The following is a 22,995-nucleotide window of genomic DNA, read 5'->3' as shown; positions in this document are numbered from 1 at the left end:
GTATTTGTACAGCTATGAAGTTTACTGAGCCTATTTGTGTCTTGAAATATTTAATAATTTCTGTGCTATTAGAATTCTGAAAAATGTATTTTTTGTTTGAAACAGTTCACCATAAACAGTGGGCTCTGGTAGTTTAAAGACAAAGCGTTACAAATGCAGTATCTACCTAAATAGAAATACAGACTACATTTCTCTATTCTTATGGATAAAAGTAATAAAAGTAGTTCTTAAAGGAAGGTGATCAAGTACCAAGAAGAAAAACAAATAAGGAGACCTCTTTGATTGAGAGGAATTTCAATTTTAAAAACTTGTTAAAACTAGCATGCATATATATTTAAACATATATATATATATTTTGCATATGATCTCTGTAAACTTTACATGCTTTTTATAGCTATGTCTTTAAAATACCAGATCAGCAGTGAATTATATTTGGAAGTAGCAAAATATTAACCTGCAGACATATGATTATCCTAATTCTTAAAATAGCTGTATGTAATTTTTCAAACCACCATCTAACGCATCAGCTATTCTTTTAACAGTTGTAGTCATGCCTTATTTTTAAAATTTTAATTTTAAGTATAACATTCTCATATGTAGCTTTTTAAATGATTCTGTAAATGCCTGGTTACCACAATTTTTCCCTAACTCCAAAATTATGAAAAGTGATGAGAAAATAGCCTAGCAATATTTATATATCAGTTAATTTTATTATGGGGGAAAGAGAATACGCTGGTAATAAAAGGAAGTAGGGAATTCTACCAAAAAAGTGAAAAAAAAAGTGCTAAATTATAGCAATACATGGCAGGTTTTTTCCCTAAGATCCTAAATGAAAACATTTCCAATTTAGCTATTTCACCTGGAAATATCTTGAAATGAAAGCATTTAATGAATCTTAAAACCAAAGTAAGATTTAAGGGTTTAAAATATATTTGTTTCATTGTATATAAGAAGCTAAAAAAAATTTAGTCTGTTAGAGATTTTTTTCTTTGAAATGAAGGTAATCCAACCTACTTGATAATATTATTTAAGAAAATATATTTAGCTAGCAAGTTGCCCTTAAAACACAGTTCTTTGTACTTTCTCCGAAGATACCTCTTTTCTTATAACTTATGAACCAAATTGCGTAGTATGTTTTTGCAACTTTATTGACTTTCTCAATCATTTGTAAATTGCAGAAAGCTAGAAGAATTTTTCAGTATATGTGATGGTTTTTAGTCTTGCAAATTCTAATAATATTTTTATCTTCGTTACAGCTGCTACTAAGAAACTTTATTAGAACGAAGCGTTGTGTCATGGTGCTGGTAAATGCTGCGTACTACGTTAATAGTTGCTTTGATTGGGATTCACCCCCAAGGAGTCTCGCTGCTTTTGTGGTATGATCATACTGTATTACTTAAATTGTTATTCATTAAATTCAGTAATCAGAGCTGCTAGTTTCTGTGACTATAGTAACAGTTATGTTGATGTAGCCATTTTAAAACTCCTATTCTTAGACTTGACTGGACAGATTTGCCGTGGGCAGGAACCTGATGGATTGCACAAGGTCTCAGTCCAAGAATACATTTTCCCCCCTCAGATTTCCGGAATGCAAGACATCTCAGCCAATGTATAATTTTCTCTGTGACAGTGAAAAAGTAAAAATTTACATATTGCATAATTCCAAATCTCAATAGAAGAGCCAAGGAAAGTCCTTAATACTTAAAAAAAAAATAAAAGATTAATCTTGACCATTCTCAATTTGATTTTGTTTCATTCTGCAGTTAGTTTTCAAAATATTAAAATCATTGGTAGTAGGATGCTAGTATAGTAATGTTTTAGTATTTGAAACAACAGGATGTGGATGTGACTTAGTTAAGAGATGTTTTATTGTTTTTGAGATTCCCAGTATTTTTAAAAGCAAAAGTGAGAATTTGATAGATTCAGATAGTTCTTTAACACTGTTCATCTTGAAACCTTTTGCTTTGGTTGTTTAAAAATGCTAGTGAGACCAACTTGCAGAGCTATAAAATCCAAAAAATACTTACCTCTGCGCTTTAGCTGGGGTTTTCTGCTCTCACATTAATTTTGCCTATTCAGGATTTCAGTTTGATGTTTAAGTGGAGTCCTTCTTTTGAAGTTCTTTATTTTCATGTTTTCTAATATGAGTACCTTATGCTTCCTTATAGTTGCCAGTTTAGCAGAATATGACTTTATTAGGGAGACTTACAAGAAGAGCCTTCATTATAGTAACAAATCCACATTTTAGTATTGCCATTCAAATGAGTGTATGCACATCTATTTAGTACTTAGAGCTCTGTCTTCCTCTCAGGCCTTGTATGGGACTTTCATTAATGTCTGAGCACATGGAACAAAGAGTGTGTATGTCCCTTTGTGTTGTAAGTTACCAGAAAGTTAGGCAGCCTGCTTCTCATAGACATGTGGTTGTCTCCTTAAAGAAAGTGATTGTCATCATCAAGTTTTAGTAAAGAAAAACTGCCTCGCTTGATATTCTTTTAGTAGGTCTTTCACATACCAAATATCAGGGTATTGTTAGGCAAACTTTATTCTAATTTTTTACTAGCATAGAGACGCTTGGAGTTTAATGAGAAAAATGATACCAAGTTTCTATGTGGATTTTATGCTATTACCTCCAGGTTCCATGGGGCTTTATAACAGATTCAGTAAAATTCTACTGAAAAGGTCATGCTGCCATCTTTGATTCATTCCTTCCAAGGTCATTCCCCACACCTGTTTGTGAAATCAAAATGTAGAGAAATGTGTATAATTACATCCTTTTTTCCAAGGAAGTTAATTCCGAACACTTTAATATTACATAGTGTTGTATAAGTCTTCATAAACCTTTCTTCCGGCTTCCAGAGATCACTCATGTAAAGTAAATTCAAGATGGCAGTCATTTTCACAATTTCCTTAAGATTCAGGAAAAAAAAATCACACACCAGAATTCTGAGAAACTAAAGTACATATTCATGTTGTTACTTGAGTGAATTCTCTGTAAGGAGATCACAGTTCACTGGAGAAGAAATGTAATAATATCTCTCTTAGCTGGTGGTCAGTTTTCTAACAGATTCAGTCCTGTGAAAAAAACTAGTGAACGTGAGAGGAGTGCGAGAAAAAAAAAAGGCACGATAAGGATAGGAACAGGAACTGCTGCTGAAAGTGATGGTTAAAAATGAGGCCACAAACTTTATTATGGAAACACCTTTTTAAGGGTACATTTGAGAAGAAACACTGATATTAACTGTGGTTCATTTTTTTTTTTTAAGTACTGAATTATATTCCACTCAGTGTGACTAAAACAATGAATAGCAACAACCAAACTTTATTTATATACACCTGAACTATAAGCTGTGTGAGAATGGGGACCCTGCTACTCCAACATCATCTTGGTATTCTCCCAATATAAATGGCTGACTAAATCAATGAACCAATCAATCTGGAAATTTATGTTATGTGGAGAAATTCATTCTTCAGTGATACCAGATAAATCAAGGTTTGCTCTAATACAGCTAGTTATTAAATGATGATAGACATAGCTTAATACTGTTGTAGCAATTTTCCCTGGAGTTTCCATTTAAATTTTAACTAATTTGTAATCCTTTGTCAATCATCTATTTTAGCCTCAGATTAAATTATGATAAAAGAGATCTTTACATAAGAATGATAACAATAAAATGATGATAACCAGTATTAAGCATTTACTATGTGCCAGGGAACTCTTCTAAGTGCCTTTCAGGCTTTAATATACTTAATATATCCAACAGCCCTATGAAGTAAATACTATTATTTTCCTAATACATGGAGGAAGAAACTAAAGCACAGATTTAAGTGCCCAAAGTTGCACAGTAGATATGATGCTATGATTTTTTTTATAAAAATGTTTTAAGATATTTACCTCTTAATTTTAATATCATAACAATTCAGAAAAGCAACATTATAAGGTCTTTATTCATGTTATTGAAATTAAATGATGTATGTAAAAACAAAATGTTTCAAAGATCTCATTTCATAACCAGAGCCTTTCTGAGGCCAGTTTATTGAAAAGAACTGCTTTCCATTAGTAGAAGAGTATGCACAGCTCCCCATTGTTTCAAACATATTGTTCCCATCATTCCCTGTTGATGGATCATGGGTCTATTATTATAATATTGGTTCCACTTGGCCCACTTTTCTATAAATGCAGCTGCTTCATGGAGCCCATAGATTTGTACCATTTTGTGGCTTGGTCTAAGTCCCAGAAGAGCAAAGTTTGTAATGTTTAAGTGCCCTTTTTCTGTTCTTTTTTATTTTATTTTTCTTACTTACTTTCCAAAAATAAATGTGGAATAATGAAATCAAAATGGAAAAACAATAATTTTTTAACCCCAATGTCAAATAAAGTGGAGACAGTGTTAGAGCTGCCCCAACCTCTTTCATTTGATCTTTATGCTTGGGAAAGATTCAAGGTCAGCTGACCACATTACAGATTGAAATAGTTCTGAAGGTGATAAATAAAATATAAGCAAACATTTCTGGGAATGTTCTTGTTTTTGTGTGCTATGAATTAGGTTTTAAATTTAACTGTGACTATTGTAGGCCTAACGGCACACAAAGTTGTATGTGGTGTGTAAGGCATTGCTCGTCCTTGGGAGCCATCTATTGTAGAAGTAAAAATGTCTCATAAATTGGACCTAATTTTCATCAGGTTCTTGGCCAGACATTTGCGTTCTTGTGGATGTCAGTGGGTGCAACGTGGGGGAAAAAAGGCACGCATTACCTCTCTCTTTGCAGTACTGTCATTTCTCACTGTAATGAGCACAAAAATAATTGGACAACTGAGCTATCAGTAAAAGGACACACTTCGGTGTGCGTCAAAGAAATATTTTACAGGACAAACTTTAATCTTTAAATGTGATTGTAGATAATTTGTGGTACCATCTGTCCATTTGGAATTGTTTTAGCCTTTTCTGTCGTTATACAGTAAGTGCCTCTGTGTTTAACATTAACATTTGATATTTTACACATTTAATTTCTGTTCTGCTGTGTGGTCCTTAGGGAATGGAGTGCTGGTGCTACATGAGAGAGACAAAGTATTGATCAGTTAACATTTCAGCTACATTTATGTATGTCGCAAAATTAATGAAAATGCCAGACAAAAATGTCAGAGTGCACAAAAAGGTAGAATTTAAATTTGGTAGTTTAATGAAAAGTTTAAGATGTGCATTATCAAAAATGTCCTCTTGCCTTTAAAGTACAATTCCTAACAGAATGATGAAAGGGAGAGACACATTTTACTTAGAGGAACAATGAACACGAATTATGAAGGGGTGTCAACTCCTCAAAGTACCTTGTGTTCCAAAATGCGTGTTTGAATGCTGAACTGTTAGTCATAAAATACATTTGTGTCTTTTCCTATCTGGAGGACTTCGGGCTTCAACCTTCTGTCCTGATCAGACTATGAGGCAGGCTTCCGACTGAGATACTCTCCCAAGGTTTTCCTTGGTGTCCATGTGTTCCTTTTGTGTCAAAACCAAGAATTCCCTCTATGGCAATTCACAGAGGCCACTCTGGTTCATTACATTCCTTTCTGGGTCCATTTCAAATGCCTGGTTTTCCTTTGCTTCCAGATAATTTGTGCTCCTCCTTCATTCAATCCCCACTTTAGCAAAGGATCACACTCGGGACAAGAGCTACTCTCAGAAAAGCTGGGCCATTATGCGGGAAAAGAGAAAAAGCAGAAATGATGTATGCAAATAATGACATGAGGCAGCTCTGTGAAGCCAAATGATAAAAAAAAAAAAAAATGGAGGAAGCACAAGCTAAAAAGAAGGAACTGAACTTGCAGAGATGTGATTATAATGCAACGAGCTTAAAACAATAGGCTCTGGAGGATACCCTAACAGAGTAGGTTCCATATATAAAGCTTGCTGCCAATCATAACATAGGCATTTTCTAAAAGTTAATACAAACAATAAAGACATTTTAAGGATGAAAAAGGGAGGCTTGCTTGAAAAGCAATATCAATGTGAAAACAAAGGCATGTCTAGATTATATTTCTAATCCTAGCATGCAAATTACTGAACAATATAGAATAATTGGACTGATATTTTGAAGTTCAATTTAGGTTGACAACAGAAATTTCTGTTTTGAAAATTTAAGAAGCATCAGTAATACCACCAGCAAAATTAGGCTTCAAGTCTAGTTTTCAATTTATTAAAAATGTTTTTGTTATTTTTACAAATATTTTTCAGTGCTAGCAAAAAATTGAAAATGTTCCGTATGTAATTTTGGTTACTTTCCTACAACAGCAAAATAAAAGGACCCTCAAAATCAAAGAAACAACAAATACTAAAGCAAAATTATATACTGCTGGGAGTCCTATTCTTATACTCTTGACTTTTCCTAAAATTAAGAAACTCTAAACTTTCAGGTTCTCTTGCCATACCTTACCTATCATGCTTTTCCCTTATATAAACATTTAAGTTTTCTAAACAATACTTACAATGGCATTTATACAAATTTTAAAGCTACATTAAATATTTCCTTCATACATGTACAAGTGAAGAGAGAAGAAATCCTGTGTTTTATCGGTTTCAAAGATTATATGCAACCAAAGTTGCTTAAAAGTCCCTTTATAAAGTCTAAAGTATTGACACTTAGAAGATTTTAGTGCTACAGTTTTCTTTTCAATAAATAGATTGCATACCCAATTCATTTAGACATACTGGCATATCAAGCTAATTACTCAAATGCACACATTTTCCCCATATTTATCTGAATTCCTAGCAAAAAAATGTTCAAACATTGGCTGAAGAAAAATTGTAAGTTAGGTTTTCTTAAGTGGTACCGTTCACAAAGGATTGTATATAAATTCTTACAATTACATAAAAGCCTCCCCCCAAAACACCATGATTTAGAAGTGAGTTGATCATTTTAGTTAAAATCAAACTGACTCTTAGGAAATGCAGCAGACCATGTATTAGTGGAATGGATCATTTTGATTATAGATTTCTCTAATTCTTCCCAAGGAGTGATGCTCCAGTTCAATCTGCAGTCCTATTTAAATATAGTTATTTTTGCTTCATTTTGATTTTGTAACTGTTATATATTCAACACAGCACTTTCTCAAATCAGCACTTAGTTCTTTTACCACACCCTTTTCTGTTTATTGTAATAGATGTTATTAGCAAAAGGGCCTTCTACTCTTTCAAGGGAGATAATGATAGAAGCTTATTCCAGGTAAATTCTATCTCATATTTATAATAATAATTAAACCTCTATAGCACTTTACATACACATTGTTTTCTATAATCTCTGTGCTCCTTGTCTTCAAAAGCAAGGAGTATGATGCTGTAATCTGGGGAAGTTTTCATCTATGAGTAATTTGGGGGAGATAAAACTATTTCACTTGCTCTTAGGTATGCTGTAAACAAAACAGATTCCAAATGTCACCAACCTAACTGTGATGCCATATTGAATCTAAGAATTAGCCTTTCCATGAGCCATAATGGTGTATGAAATAGAAACTCGGGTGGTGGGTGTAGACCAGTGGGTCAGGGCAGCACCCACTGGCTCTGTTGCTGCCGTCTCATTTCTCATTTCACCTCAAGCAGATTTACACTGTTCTGTATGTAGTTTTCAGTCCCCAAACTTCTGAGACCCCTAAAAAAAATAGATAGCATGGTCCAGATTTTACAACTGAGTTGGCCAAGGATCATAAAAGGAAAGTGACTTTTCTAAAATGGCCATGCATAAAATTATAAAGTAATGAAATCAGAGATGTCTCACTCTCTGCTCTAGGTTCCTAAACCAATGTTCTTGTCTTCTGAAGGACTTCTTGCCATCAAATTTCAATTCATTGCAGAATATTATTGTGTAAAGTGTTTTGCAAAGAAATTGTTTAAGTGAATTAGAGAAGTGTATAATTTATCTTAATAGAAGTCTGTAGAAAAGGTAATAACTCTTTTGAAAGACTGTACATTATAAGAGAAATTAAGTCATTTGCATATACAAATGCATTAATATACCTTAGTCATTAAGGTCACTCTTCATGTGTTTTCATGTCCCTTTGCATCAGATAAACATGAGGGAACAGGAGTAGAATGCTTTCTGTTGTCCCAGTTATCTGTTTTGACAAGGTATGAAGATATAACTTAGAATTATGAACATATTAGAATTAATTCGCCAGGTGAGAAGCTAACCTGAAATGTTGTTAAGGAAGTTGAGGGTGGTTTTCTTTGCCCCTTCTCCTATTATTTTGCCACTATACACTGTAATCAGTCTTTGCCACAGGTAGATTATTTGTACATTACAACTCTGCATTGCATCTTCTACTTCGTGCTGATGTCAGAGGTCCAATACTCAGTAAATGGTAGCATTTAGGGTGAGTAAAAGAGGAAAGATGAAAGAACGACCATTTCTCCTGTTTATAACAATCATTAGCTACTGGCTCAAAAGGAAATCCGGAAGAGAAAAGCAGAGAGAAATGAGGAGAGAAAAGCTAAGAAGCAGGAAAGATGGAAATCATATCAAGGTATAAATAAATATTTGGATAAAATTAAAAGCTAGCTTGATTTTAAGGGAGGGAACAAAAGCTTTTGGAGGCAAAAGTTGGCTTTTATTTGGTCTTAAATCAGTGTTTCTCAGATTTTTTCTTTCATATTTTCCCCTCTAAGGGAAAGTTTTAATTTAATTTATCCAGATAAACTAAATATTAAGGAATAAAATTTTGTTGGAGAGTGTTGGGCTTTGGAGGGCCACAGATCACTTTAATAGCTAAGATTGTTTGGACTGTCCCCCAAGAACCAATTTTCACCCCGTTAGATGCCATACAGCCCCCACTGAGAATACATTCCCTAAATGCAGTTTAATGTACGTTTAACTGTGTTTACCTTCATGCTCTTGGTGGTCAAGCCTAGTTTGGATTTTCTGTGGTTTGTATACAATGCAAATTATTCCCTGGATAATCAGGCTGGAGAAAGAACGTTGTGACTTCTATGCAAAATGATTGACTACATTGGAGTCCAATTAAAGGAAAGATCTTGTTTGGCTTTATAGAGATTGAAGAATTTGATCTCCTTCCCCTCCCTCCCTCCCTGAAAGTTTTCTTCTGTACACCAATTCCAAGAGTGCATTGTTGTGCTTCACTGAAATGGAGAAGTGGGTGAACATTAATCCTGCTCTAAGTAATATAACCCCTCTCATTATGAGGGTTTGATGGCTTTTGACCAAACATTGCACTGTATTTATGACTAATAGATAATCTTTATATTCTTAAATGAATACCATTAAGTCAGAGATATAAAAGCATACTTCATTAAGCTCGATTACATATTAGCTCTTCATTGGAAGGGCAGGAAAAATGATTGTGGAAAAGGAAATCTTTAAAACAGTGAAGATACTTGTTCTGTTGGCTACTCTGCATGGCAAGTTTCCTGTTCACCACAGGAATCAAAACAACTTTCACTGTTGCAGCTTATCAACAATATGTAAATATGACATGTTTAAATTCCACGTAAGTGCATATAGATAATTCTACTAATGTTTACCATAGTTAGTATTCCATACAGTTCCTGCCAAGTAGACTTTAGGCAATACTCAAATAATTGAAAAGAATAGGTCATCCGGTTTTTTAGACAATGTTGGTGAATTAAACATATTTCCCCCCTTAGTGAATTAGAGATATCTTTTGGATTTAACTTAAAATAATAGATCACTTATGGATTAATTATCCATAAGTAAGGATAATGATGTTATATAAAAGAGGTATCATATTTTGGAGAGATATTAGTAAAGTGATGGCTTCTACTCAGGGAAAATGAATTAATAAATATAGAAGTACAGATAACTAAGTTAACTTTTTCTAGTTAGGCAACAATATTAAAATCTTAAGAGAATCAGTATGTATCTGGTCCTGTTTAAATTATTTTACATAGAGCTTTGTTCTTACACTGAAAAAGCATATTGTATCCCTCAACCAGGAGACTGGTACTTAGAAGAGAGACCTTTGACCTAGCTTCTCATATCTTTTTTGTTTCCTTCATTTTTATTTTTAAATTTTTTAAGTATCAGCCTCCTAGCACAGTTTTATTTCTAAGTCCTAAATCTTGGTTGATGTGTTGTTAAACTGAATGTTCTTCAAATGGATTCCCAACCTCCAAACAAGCAAGATGCCAGTCTTTTTAAGAAGTTGCTTAGATCTTGGAACACATTTCCCCATAGTGGCAATGTCATAAGTGATGTAGAACCGCTTACAAAGACCATCTGTCCCTTCTTAGAATACAAGCTGGAGAATGGAAGCATCACATGTAGGAGGTAGATTCAATTGAATTATGGCTTGGTGCTCAGGATGCCAGGAACACATCTATCCCAAACCCAGCTTCAAAAGACACCTCCTTCCCAATGACAAAAGCAAGGGATCTACAGTGGTGGAGACTGTGTGAGCTTTGAAGGGCACAGATGAAAGCCTAGACTGTTACAATTGGGAGAGAGCTTAGGAATCATTGTACGATAGAGGAGGTTGAAGTGCTAAGAGGTAAACTGACTTCTCAGAGTGTAGAATTTTTTTTTTTTAAGATTTATTTTTATTTATTTCTCCCCTCCCCCCATCCCCCAGTTGTCTGTTCTCTGTGTCCATTCGCTGTGTGTTCTTCTGTGTCCACTTCGACTCTTGTCAGTGGCAGTGGGAATCTGTGTCTCTTTTTGTTGCAGCATTTTGCTGCATCAGCTCTCCGTGTGTGCAGTGCCACTCCTGGGCAAGCTGGACTTTCTTTCACGCTGGGCAGCTCTTCTCACAGGGCGCACTCCTTGCGCATGGGGCTCCCCTACGCGGGGGACACCACAGTGTGTGGCACGGCACTCCTTGCGCACATCAGCACTGCACATGGGCCAGCTCCACACAAGACAAGGGGGCCTGGGGTTCGAACCGTGGACCTCCTATGTGGTAGGCAGATGCTCTATTCCTTGAGCCAAGTCCACTTCCTCAGAGTATGGAATTAATTCTCCAATTGTTGGTATTTATTTGGGAGGGCTGAAACTACCTACCTGATATAGTAAATCCATGCTCACTTTGCTTCGTATTATTCCTGAATTTAAGTAATAAGTATGTACCTAATGTTTTGATGAACTGTTCTATTAGTTGAGATCATACAATATTATATCTCCCCAAAACACTGTGCAGAGATGTGTAAAGTACTCAGAGTCCACTCTGTGTTTAAGTGAGGTGCATTTTAGACAAGTAATGTTATTTGGTATCTAAGTAGTATAAATAGCTTTTTCCCAAAAATAGATGTAGACTCATTAAGAATATATTTCCCATATTTGGACATATATTTTTATTGAGTTGCCTAAACAGTTTAAATCCCTTATATTGATCCATGATGATTTAAAGGCAACCAAGGGAAGCGGACTTGGCCCAATGGATTAGGTGTCCACCTACCACATGGGAGGTCCACATTTCAAACCCTGGGCCTCCTTGACCCGTGTGGAGCTGGCCCATGCATACTGCTGATGCATGCAAGGAGTGGGGAGCCCCCCACACAAGGAGCGCGCCCCATAAAGAGAGCCGCGCAGCACGAAAAAAAGTGCAGCCTGCCCAAGAATGGCGCTGCACACACGGAGAACTGACACAACAGGATGATGCAACAAAAAGAAACACAGATTCCCGGTGCCGCTGATAAGGATGGAAGCAGTCACAGAAGACAACTCAGTGAGTGAACACAGAGAGCAGACAACCGGGGGTGGGGGTGGGTGGGGAGGGAGAGAGATAAATAAAAAATAAATCTTTAAAATAAATAAATAAAGGCAACCAAGATGAATCCATCCATGCCTAAATTTCTGTTAGACTAAATAAATGCCAGGAAAAAAATGTATATATTCTGGGTTATTTAGAAAAACTGATCACCCAGCTTCTTTGTATTTCTCTTTCTAAAAAACCCTTTAAAATTATTTAGACCAAATTATACTACTATACATTTAAAGAATATAATGGAATACTATAGCCCTTTTAAAAAGTGGAAGATATACTGCAATAATAATGATTTGGAAAATTTTTGAAAAATATTAGAATTCGTAGGGTGTTCCCCACTTCATTATATAAATTATGTGAGGTAAGGTTTGCTATAAACTTGGTGTACCAATTTATTGCTTTTGGAGTTACTGGAGTGAAGAAAACTAAAATCATCTGTATGAAATGCTTTGAAGTCCTTAAGTAGAAGAGCCTGTGAATAATTTAGGCCTGAATAATGTACACAACTGCAACAAAACAGGTTTTTGTTTCTGAGAGCTATGTAGTCTTTCAAATTTTGTATTGTTATTGAAAAGTTATCCAACTTGACATTTTATTGGAAAATGGTCTATATTGGGCTAATAAGGGAGATAAATCACATAAGGGAGATAAATCACCAAAAAAAAGTGTTGGCAGCAAATGCTTGACTCTTCCTCCAAAAACATAACAGACATCTTTAATAATACCTGCATTCTATTCTAACTGATGAGAATGTTTAAGTTTAAGCAACCAAGAAATAAAATGGATGGTAAACTGAAAAATGTCTTTTGTCAGTATTTTTAATCCTTTACTAAAACCAGTGATAGGAAGTAAATTCAGGCTGTTCTGCCTGAGATGCATTTCAGTTGCCATTAACAGATCTTCCCCCGTTTTCATCCACACTCAATAAAGCTGTGTTGAATGACTGACTCAGATGACTTCAGCAGCAAAACTTGAAGTTAAAGCTGTAATATTGTAACAGAAACCCCCAACAGTAGTATCAGATGAAGCTGAGAATAAATGTAGTATATCAGACATCATAAAAGGGTGAATGTGGAATCCATTTATGCCCTCCTCTACTATGAGATTCATACTTAAGATTCACACTCATTATTCTCGTCATCTTAATGAGATCAGTGTGGGAACATTTCTCTCCTCTCCCTCTTGACTGTCAGAAATGGGGCACTCCATTATTTCTTCTTCCTCTCTTTGCTTTAAAGGGACTAGTTCTATTTTTCTTTGGAGACCAAAAATGTTAACTGGTTACAGCAGGCCACCCTAGAGTATCACATATAGAGGCTTAAAGGACTTAGGTAGAGGCCACAGTGTCAGTCTTTCTTGCTCGTTCCCTCTCGCTTTTCTTTTCTTTCAGAACTTTTATCATATGCTATATTTCCAAAGGGGTTTCGCTGGAGGAGAAGGGAAGAAGACAATTTCTCCAAGCGAAAGAAAATGGGGTACTACCTCTAATTGTTATCCTCCTTCTTTCTAGGTCCATTGCCTTCATTAATTTTGCACGCCATCTTCTTAAACCAAGTCCAGAAGCATTTGGTTCATGTGACCAAGTCAGACAATGTCCAGCCTTGAACTAAAAGAGATGAAATGGGCAAGGGACCAACTTCTTATGTATCTTATCCTCAAATAAATTTTCAGTTTGTCAAGCAACAGTCACTGTTTATGATTAAAATTGCTAGGAAAAACTATCATATTTTAAGAAGATTGAATTCTCTTAACTATCCTTAAGGACAGTACAACAAAAAACATGGAAATATTGTTTAAGTGATCTAGATATCTACTGATTATTAATTTAATTTTAACCACACTGATTTTTAGTACTGCTTTCCTTTAGAGAAACACATGTGTTAGACGATTCCCTTTAACATGATTGAAGAATTTTAAAGTAGGCATTTTTAATATTTGCTGCCTTCTTAATTATTACTTATTTAATGTACCACTGTTAGCACAGGGATTATGAGTTAATAAAAACGTCATAGTATTAATGTATAAAAAACTATATAATTTTCCCCAGGTAATGATTAGCAGCATATGGCTATATTAACAATACTCTTAGTGAATAATCCCTAAATGTATTTGATTTTCCTCTTTTAGAAAGTAATTTTATACTGAAATTTAGTAATAAACTATTTGAGCTATGTAAGCTAGTTAATGCAACCTTCTTAGATGGGTGAATATTTTCAAGGGGTTTTGTGTTGCTAGGAAAAACACCATTCTATTTAAAAATCAATCTGCATATTTTAAATATTGTCTTAACATTCACCAGAGCTACTTTATTTAGATTCACAAAGAACTTATTTACCACATCACGGCATTTGTTAAAAAACAGTTGAAAAATAATATTAATAAGCCATTAGGCCATTATTACCTAATGTTTTTGTTCACAAAGATAAATGGGTTCCTTTTCCTCTCTCTCTTTTTAAGTAATGTCTCTCTGGCTTTGTTCCGTAGCTGCAGCAGGCTGTTAGTATGTATCTTTATACCATCAGAATGAATGAGATATATCTGTATAAATTATTGATTCACTTGAGCCTACCTCGGTAATTTAGAACTGAAAACTCCGGCAGCTTATCTAATAGAATGATATAACTAGCAGACTGAAGTTACCTACCACAGCAACAATTGCCTGTTGGGGGGTCAAATGCCCTTTTACCTTTATACCTGAACACCTGCAAATTGAGCTGTATCCCATTCAGAATTTTAAGAACAGGTCCATTGTTGCAGGAAGTAGAGTTTGTTTCTTGAAGAAAATTATGCCAGTTCTAGTTCTGAATGAAAGACAAGGCTTTTATTACTCAAGGGATATTAAGGCTGACTGCTTTTTTGAGAAAACAAATTTGCTGTAACTTTATCTGTAATTTAGTCCTGAATGGGTGCAAATAGACGGCACATTGTATGGAGCAGAAAGAAGAAAATAGGGGTTTGTTACAGCTGTACAAGGGCTATGTAACCATTATATTTCCGAGCAAAGTCTTATCAGAGTTGCAGGTTATAAAGGGGAATATTTTCGTTACAGCCTTAGTATCAAACACCTGTTTAGAAATTTTAGTGTAGAATGACATTGGAAAAGAATGTGTTTTTTTTTTAAACTATAAATGATGAAACACCTGTCTCCTGAAAGTTTTCTTATAGACTATCTTTGACTTAGAGACTGGCCCCATCTAGAAACTTCAGAAATTATTATAATCACCCCTTCATAAGATTGAATGCTAGACTTGGGCCTAGTCAGATTGTTTTGATTTGTTTCACTTTTATAAGGAAATTAGAATCATACCTTTATATATACTTTCCAATAACAAAATGCATCCTATACAATTTTATTCTCATAAAAGTCTGATTTAAGTTTTGCCAATACTGAGAGCAAGATGAGTATTTTGAGTAAGAGAAAATAAAAACATACTTCAGTTGATAAACCTCCTGGTCCCAAAGGGTGATGATGAATGGATCATTTATTATTTGGAGAAACTCAACTCTCAGGTTGGTCAGCGCTCCTTAGTCAGCAAGCTCAGTAGTTGTCATAGAAACACTCATTTTTACAATGTTGATCACATGGAACCAGATTAGGTAATCAAACATTTTAGCCATTTGCTTGCTGTGAGGTCCAACCTAGTCAATTAGCACATATTCTATTAAAAACTTTATTGTAATAAGTCTTCATTAGCTAGCACTTGCCACAGTTGAGTAGTTAATCAATTACGTCTGTCCGCCAACCTCATTTTTACGTCTATTCAACATCTATGAGCCCCACCTCAAACAAAATTCACGACTCCCTGCCTCAAACAAGTTGGTAGAGGTTGGCCCAAGCTTTAATACCTAATTTTTCTTACTAAGTTTTGGCGTATTTCACTAGGCCCTTGGGCTGTCCTTTTTCTATTTATTTCAGAATTTCTAGTGTTTCTTTATCTGACCAGCTTGACCTCTGTATTGAAGGAAGGAGGGGGAAGAAGTCCTCTATGGTAATGGCCCATTGATAAAACCTCTCCAGGTTGTGACCAAAATCCATTTCCTTCTTTCACCATTCGCCAGTCTGGCCAGCAGGACATGCCATTTTCCTGGAATTGTTCCCCATTTCCATATTCTGGCCCCTGCCATCTTCTGCCTGTGGCTGGTACTCTGCTGTGCCCTGGCTCTTCTCTTAGCACTTGCTCTCTGATGATTAAATCTTTTACCTAGGGGTAAAGGAGATAACATGCACATTTTTCACTGGCCTTATGGACAAAGTACTTTTGATTTTCTTAGACATCCAAGTCCTTAGTTGCAAGCAGGTATGAAAAGGCTATAATTGAGATACTAGAGAGCATGTAAGGCATTGAAGTGCCCCTCAGATGACACCATGTTGGAAATTTCTGGTCCCAGACACTCACAGGGACGCCTTTCTTGGTTTATAAAATTATAAATATAAAACAACCTGGAAGAGAATTGGTGGTAAAGGTTTTTCTGAGCATGGTAGCCTCGTTGTTTTTCTCTGTTATATAAAAGAAGCAAAAGCAGATACCCTTATAAAAAATGTAACAAATCACATGTAGCTTAAAACACTAAGAGAAATGTTTAACCTTCTCTGCATTATGAAGTATCAGAGCTGCAAATTTTCAGCCTTCGGAGTGGCACATGAAAAGGAAGAATAGAATTAAAGTCATATTACCATTTCTGCTACTATCTATTCTCCAGAGTATGGTAGGGTCCTTTCTAATGCACTGATCCTTGCTGACCAAGTCTTTGTGATTGAGATTTGTAGTCTGGATTCAGTGCAAGAACGTAAATTGTTTCAAGAATGACAGATTACATCTGGTTTCTCCCCCTTAGCACCCCCCCCCCACCAACCCCCATGCTCACCTCTTCAACAATTGGGTTGTTGGTTTTTTCAAAAAGTAATATGGTTTAAAAATCATTTTAAGTTACCCAACATAAATGATAAAATCAAATATTGGATTCACAAACAATAGCCTTTATTGATTTGTGACAAGTGATCCATCTTTTTACATTAGTGCAGCTTTCTGAACCAGATTATTTTTCATAATTGATAATTTGTGAGTCATATATTTGTTATCTCTTCTTTTATGGCTTTGAAAATAGTGAACAATGCTGAAGATCACTGAGCTATTATAAAGAAAATTATTTTAGTATAGTTTATTGGCTGGCATTTTCTGAAATCATGTTACCAGTAAGTTTTGCAGAGAATGCAGCAAAGATAAAAGTAACTTTCCTTGCTTGAAAGAGACCAGATGAGTCTAGAATTTATAATGATAGTAACGTGAATTTGGTTTTAGAAGTTGTTCATGTTTAGCATGTGAACAATGAAAATACATAAATAAGAAAAATATAAAATGCAGTTCTTCAAACTAAGAAAGATAATTTTGTTATTTACATGGGCAATTTTCCCAATTACAGGTTAAAACACAGTGGGCTACTTTCTGTGAGCATTACAGTTATATCAACAGACTACTGACACTATTTCTTACTAATCAATAATTTCAGTTGATTTTGATGGATACCCTCGGGCTAAGTACCACCACCCATAATACACTTTTTATCATTCGGTTATATATTTTGCTCTTAAAGCCTTCCAAAATGTAATAGGAACGTTCTTACCATTTTTTATGGTTTATAATGATGTTACATGTGTATTAGAGCTCTACATATGAATTTATTTGCCCCAGGAAAAGAAAATAAGGCCTTTAAAATCTAGTTTGCCCAGGAAGGCAATATTTAAACCTTTATTTTTAAACTTAATTAATAATTCTCTCACACATCCTTAACATTTTCACTAATTCTGTTCACAATTGTTCTGATTGAACAAAGTATGAATCAGTTGGAAAAGTAAAAACCCAATTTACCGAGGACTATATAAATGGAAAAGTATTTTTAGATGAATTCAATATTAATTTCACAGAAAATTTGTTATGAATCTGATTTAGAAATTAGGTATTCTTTTCTCAATCTTTATTAAAATTTCTCCTGAATAATTTAATTATAGTGAACTATTTCTAATAAAAAGATTATCTACTTAATTAAAATCAAATTGCAAGCACTTAATCATTACCTTAATTAGATTATGATTATATACAATTAAACACCATATATAAAACATTTATCTCTTAGGAGAATCTAATAGTAGGAAAAATACACCTGTAAGTTAGTACCTTCACCACTTCTACTTTTAAAGTTATAGATTCTATTACATACACACATTATATCATCTAATTGCTTAAAATTCATACTCTGGTTGGGAGAAAATGCTGAACAACATAAAGTCAGCTATAAATCAGAAAAAACTAGCATATTTATTACCAGTAAAATGCCTTTTTTTGATAATGTTTAATTTTTGAACTTTCTTTAATTGAATTTTAAGAATAATACTTCATATATTTCAAAGGTATAATTAAAATTATCATTACTCAAGAACAAAATCCATTCATGAAGAATACTGTTCTTTCCTTAAACTGAATATGTTCTAAATTGTGTTTAAAATAAAGGATGTGTGGCGCATTTTCAACAGATAAGCAAGCAAATGTTTGAACTATATAAATAGCAGTATTAAAGATGGATAACTTTCCTTTATGCATATCTTAGAAAATGTTGACAAGGCTATTTAGCATCTCTAACAGTATGAGGAAGAAGTTTCTCTACCTTTTCCGATGTTTCATTGGCCTCATTTATGGCATCTGCCGTGATAGTGAGATAAATTTATTTGTACCTACGGTGTGACAGATTGTTGATGTGTTTTAACCTTAATATATTATTCAGTTTTGAAACCTACTCTTCAGAGTTGGAATTTCTTTATAGTTGAAGGGAAATACACTTTTTAAAATCACTCTCTAAATTTCAGAAAATGCGAGCTATTATATAAAATACTGAGAATTCAATGTTGATTTTATATTTTTTAACCAGTGAAAATCAGATGCCTTTATTGTAAGATGGATTTTCTTCAGAGCTTTATAACCAGAGTATTTCATATTTTCTTAAAGAAGAAATGGTTTAAAATATGTATAATCTTTAGGTTTCACTCTCAATATTGAAGGTAGTTTTGAACAAATGGATTTTAAAACCATATAGAGTCAGGGAACATATTATAAACTGCCCCTTCTCTGAATGCCTTTCCCTCTGCCTCATGAAGTTTGTTAAAATCCTGGAAATTAATGAAAATTTTGTGATTGATCACTCTACCAAAAAAAAAAAAATCACTAAAATTATCATTATAGGTCTATACAGAGACCCATATAGATTTAAAGGTATTAGAATACATTATTGAGAGAGAACTATTTCCCCATCAAAAAAGCAATTCACATTTTTCAGAAGATAAACTGCCAAAAATAAAAATTTAAAAATCAGGAAACAATGTCAGAAAACTCTACAATTGGATTACGCTTGTAAAAACAAAAACTGTCACTGCATAGTCCAGTGTGTTTTATGTAATTTATGTGCTCCTGGACTCATCAGTAAACAAGTTACATGCTACCTTTTCGCAAAACTGTTTACCTCTTTTTCCCCTCCAGGCCAATTGTCTTGTCTGTCATTCTGCAGTTTGGCCTGTAGGGAGCAATCTTGCACCACAGGAACACTCCATTTCCTCAATTACTTAGGCTGGAAGGGTTTATCCCATTACAGATCTGTTAAATGTAAGTGGTATTATTTGCATAAATTCCAGACTTTGATGGTAGTTTATAATCTTAAAACAGTGGCCTACTGATTATTTATGCAGTGGTTCGGCCTTGAAGTTCACCATTTTGCTCAGAGGTGACTTTGCTTTGTGCTGTGACCCCATGTAGGTGGGAGACAGCAGAATGGTAGGGTGTATAACCTGGAATCTTGAAAATCTAAGGTCTCTTGTCTGAAAAGCAATGCTTTGTTTCTCATACAGCCCATCATATAAGGAGAAATCCACAAGTCTTCTAAAACGTGAAGTCCTATTTTTGCATTTATGTAGTGAAGATTACAAGATGCTGCTGAAGTCAGACTCTCACATGCTGTCAGTTCCACAGAAATGTCACCAGTTTAGACATGCTTAACATTATTCTTATTGATATTAGTTAAAAAGTGAAAGTACCAGCATTAATATTGTGGCTAGTTATTTTTCAAGAAATACTCTAAAGCAAGGTTCTTAACAAGATCCGTGAGCCTCAATTGAAATTCAAAAAGTCATTCTCGTGGGGATGTGTTGGTGCAGGTGTGATATATTTATTAAATAATACACCATATAGTGTGGATTTAGTAAGGGGTCTGTGGTTTTCACCTGACTGGCAAAGGGGTCCATGGAACAAAAATGGTTAAGAACTCCTGTTTCAAAGTGCAATACCTGTATATATATTTTGAATAGTAAAGATCATTTCCTTCCTTTCTTCTCAGAAGTTTTTTGGAATTACCAACAGCAGTATATTCATTTGTATAGTTGTAGAGCATGTGTCCATACTACAATGTACCTGTATTTCTAATTCCTCGATTGAAAATAGTACAGGATGTTTTCAGAATTATAACTTTGATTTATTCCAGAAAAAGAATTCTCTTTTGTAAGCAGGAATATTTGTCCAATTTTGACCTACTTTCATTCTTTCCTTCCACACTGGCTGAACTCCTACTAAGTAGCCAGACTGTTTGAGACTGGGATTCCGAATTGTTGGGACCTGACCTCCATGTGGGAAACGGAGATGGAGGACGGTCCAGAGAGGAGGGACAATTTGAGCTGGGTCTTAGAGGTCTAAATAGGAGTTTGACTGATAGAAAAGGTAAGAACATTTCAGAGACAAACACCATGTATTTATTAATTAGTACTATTAGAAAAGATTTAATTAACACTCAGAATAATTCTTTAGTTTTTAAAATTTTTACAAAAAAGCTAAATATTTTAATTTTTTCCATTTTATTACTATTTAAATCTCAATTAATGAAGTACCTATGAAAATATTTATATTTTTCTAGTCATATACTGAGAAGGTAGATGGATATAAACTAGGCAAAAATCTCATCAGTATATTTTACATTTAGATAATATGTCACATCTATGAATGCCTAATTCTATGACATTTTTGTGAAGTTCAAAAACAATTATAAACTGTCATTCCTGTGTATATTCCTTTGTTACCAACAGGATTTTAGAGAATGAAGCTCAGTTTATTTCAGAGATCCTTTGAACTAATTATCCCTGAATGATTGTAGTTCTTAAGATGGAAACATATTTAGGTAGGAGAGACATAAACCATTGATTGTCACCACCAGCCCAACAGATTTCAAACTGTCAGCATTTTAAGTTTCAGTTTAAAATGACAATACAGTTCATCTTATTTTGCAGAAATTGCCCCATAGTTCTAGAAATTGTGCACCATCAGTTACCACTTTTGTTGACAAAACTTTAACTACTTTTCTGACATTTGAAATTAATCCAATTGCAATAAGAAACTTTTGATGCGATTGCATTTTGGATACGTCATGCCTACTCTTTACAGTACCTGGTGAAGGTTACAGAGTGCAATTTCAAGAATAAGAAGAGCTTATTGTTTGTGAGAAGTAGCCTTTGATTCCATGGATCAGTGGTTATTAGAGCTGCAGCTTATTCACAACAAATATTCACATCTTAAGTGGTTAGATAGAGAAGTCATTTTCTCACAGGGTGACCCCCGGTGTTGGGGATGGGGAAGAAGCTCAGAAAAAAAGCAACCTGAGTAAGAAGCTTTGAACAGACGGATGGATTGAGATGAGAAAACTAACTTTAATGTGGTTGGGGAGCTTCTTCATTTCTTAATGTTACCCGTTTGATTATTAAAGCCTTATTTTTCCAAGGTTTTCTGGTCATAAGATTTAATGACATATTCCTTTGTTAAGTATAGTTGATTTACATGTTGATTATAATTAGATTCAGGCATAGTTTTAAATATTACTTTTTAGTATGTTCTTCTGAACTCTGAAAACTGCTCTTTTTATTAGCTACAAATGTAAATCTTCCCACAGCCTTTCTCTCCACCTGCTCACCACCCTACCCCCAAATCAAGGCTTAGACTAGGATACTGAACAGGTGAAGGAATTGCAGTTACAGGGGATCAGTTCTTATCTTAGCTAAAGGAGGCTGAAGTTGCAGATGAAAATAGAAGGTGGAAAACAGGTGCTCCAGCAGGTGGGTTTGTGATCTTTTGACATTACACTGGTTCTCATAGTTTTAGAATAATAATTTCAAGAAGCAACAGAGCTCCTCTGTTATAGAGAAATCTGGGGCTTCCACACACAAGGCTTGCCCCTGTGGGTGATGAACTTGACTTGGTGGAGATGATATTTCCCTCTCTCTCTCTAATTTACCTTACTCTGATATATATATATATATATATATATATATATATATATATATATATATATATATATATATAAAATATATAAAATATATATATATTTACACATACAAACAAATTTATGCATTGCTGTCTCAATGCAGTCAGTAAAGACTTTTACCCCCTGAGTTTCCTTCTTATGTGTGGGAGAGGGACTCAAAGCAAAGATTCCATCTTTGTTTTCTTTCAAACCTTACAGATCCCATTTCCAGAATCATAAAGTGGATAGATCTCTAAACTAAAGAAAATATTAGGAATTATGATTCTTTATTTCTTCATTTTCTCAGGAGATATGAAATTACCCTTAGAAAATAACAGACTTAGAGAAAGAGACTTGGGCTTGGCATCACATAGGAACAATAACCTCATATCTCTTTTCATAGTTAAAGAAGATAAATGGGGTCCTCTCTTAAGAAATGAATAGTTAGTAGATGGTTTAATAAGATCATACCAGCCAGCTATTTGGCAGAGTACATGGAACTTTGAAGAAGTTCTGAAAGCTTTGCTCCTCAAACTTTGATGTACATGCATATCACCTGCGGATCTTGTTAAAAGACAGATTGTGATTTAGTAGGTCTTTGGTAGGCTTCCTAAATAATGGCAATGCTATTGGTCAGGGACCAGGTTTTGAATAATAAGGTCTCACCATAGACAAAAATGTCAGTGGTCTAGCACTATGGTTCTCAAACTCAAGCATGCTGGGGAATCACCTGGAAAGCTGGTAAAAACATAGAAAATAAAAGCCCATTCCTAGGGTTTCTGAGGCAGTAGGGCTGATGTGGGGCCAAAGAATGTGCATTTCCAACAAGTTTAGAGGTTATGCTGGTGATGCTGGTCCAGGAGCCATAACTTGAGAAACACTTGTCTACTCCAATCTGTACTACTGGGTTCCCATTAGAATCACCAGGCTGCTTTAGAAACACACAC

At 34.6% G+C, this 22,995-nt stretch overlaps 1 protein-coding gene across 12 annotated transcripts in view; it reads left to right on the top strand.

Annotated features, from left to right (window-relative positions):
* Nucleotides 1-22,995, top strand: part of MCTP1 (multiple C2 and transmembrane domain containing 1) — a 568,532-nt gene that overhangs the window by 409,439 nt on the left and 136,098 nt on the right. For all 12 annotated transcript variants that reach the window (XR_011646260.1, XR_011646259.1, XR_011646258.1 and 9 more), the window contains one exon: nucleotides 1,257-1,376. Coding sequence is in view for 9 of the 12 variants with exons in the window: in XM_058276318.1 (XP_058132301.1) it covers nucleotides 1,257-1,376 (120 nt within the window). In the remaining 3 variants the exon portion in view is untranslated. The remainder of the gene's footprint in view (nucleotides 1-1,256; nucleotides 1,377-22,995) is intronic.

Source organism: Dasypus novemcinctus, chromosome 2 (genome assembly GCF_030445035.2).
Source record: "Dasypus novemcinctus isolate mDasNov1 chromosome 2, mDasNov1.1.hap2, whole genome shotgun sequence".
Classification (NCBI taxonomy): Eukaryota; Metazoa; Chordata; class Mammalia; order Cingulata; family Dasypodidae; genus Dasypus; species Dasypus novemcinctus.
This window is presented reverse-complemented; position numbering and strand designations above follow the sequence as displayed.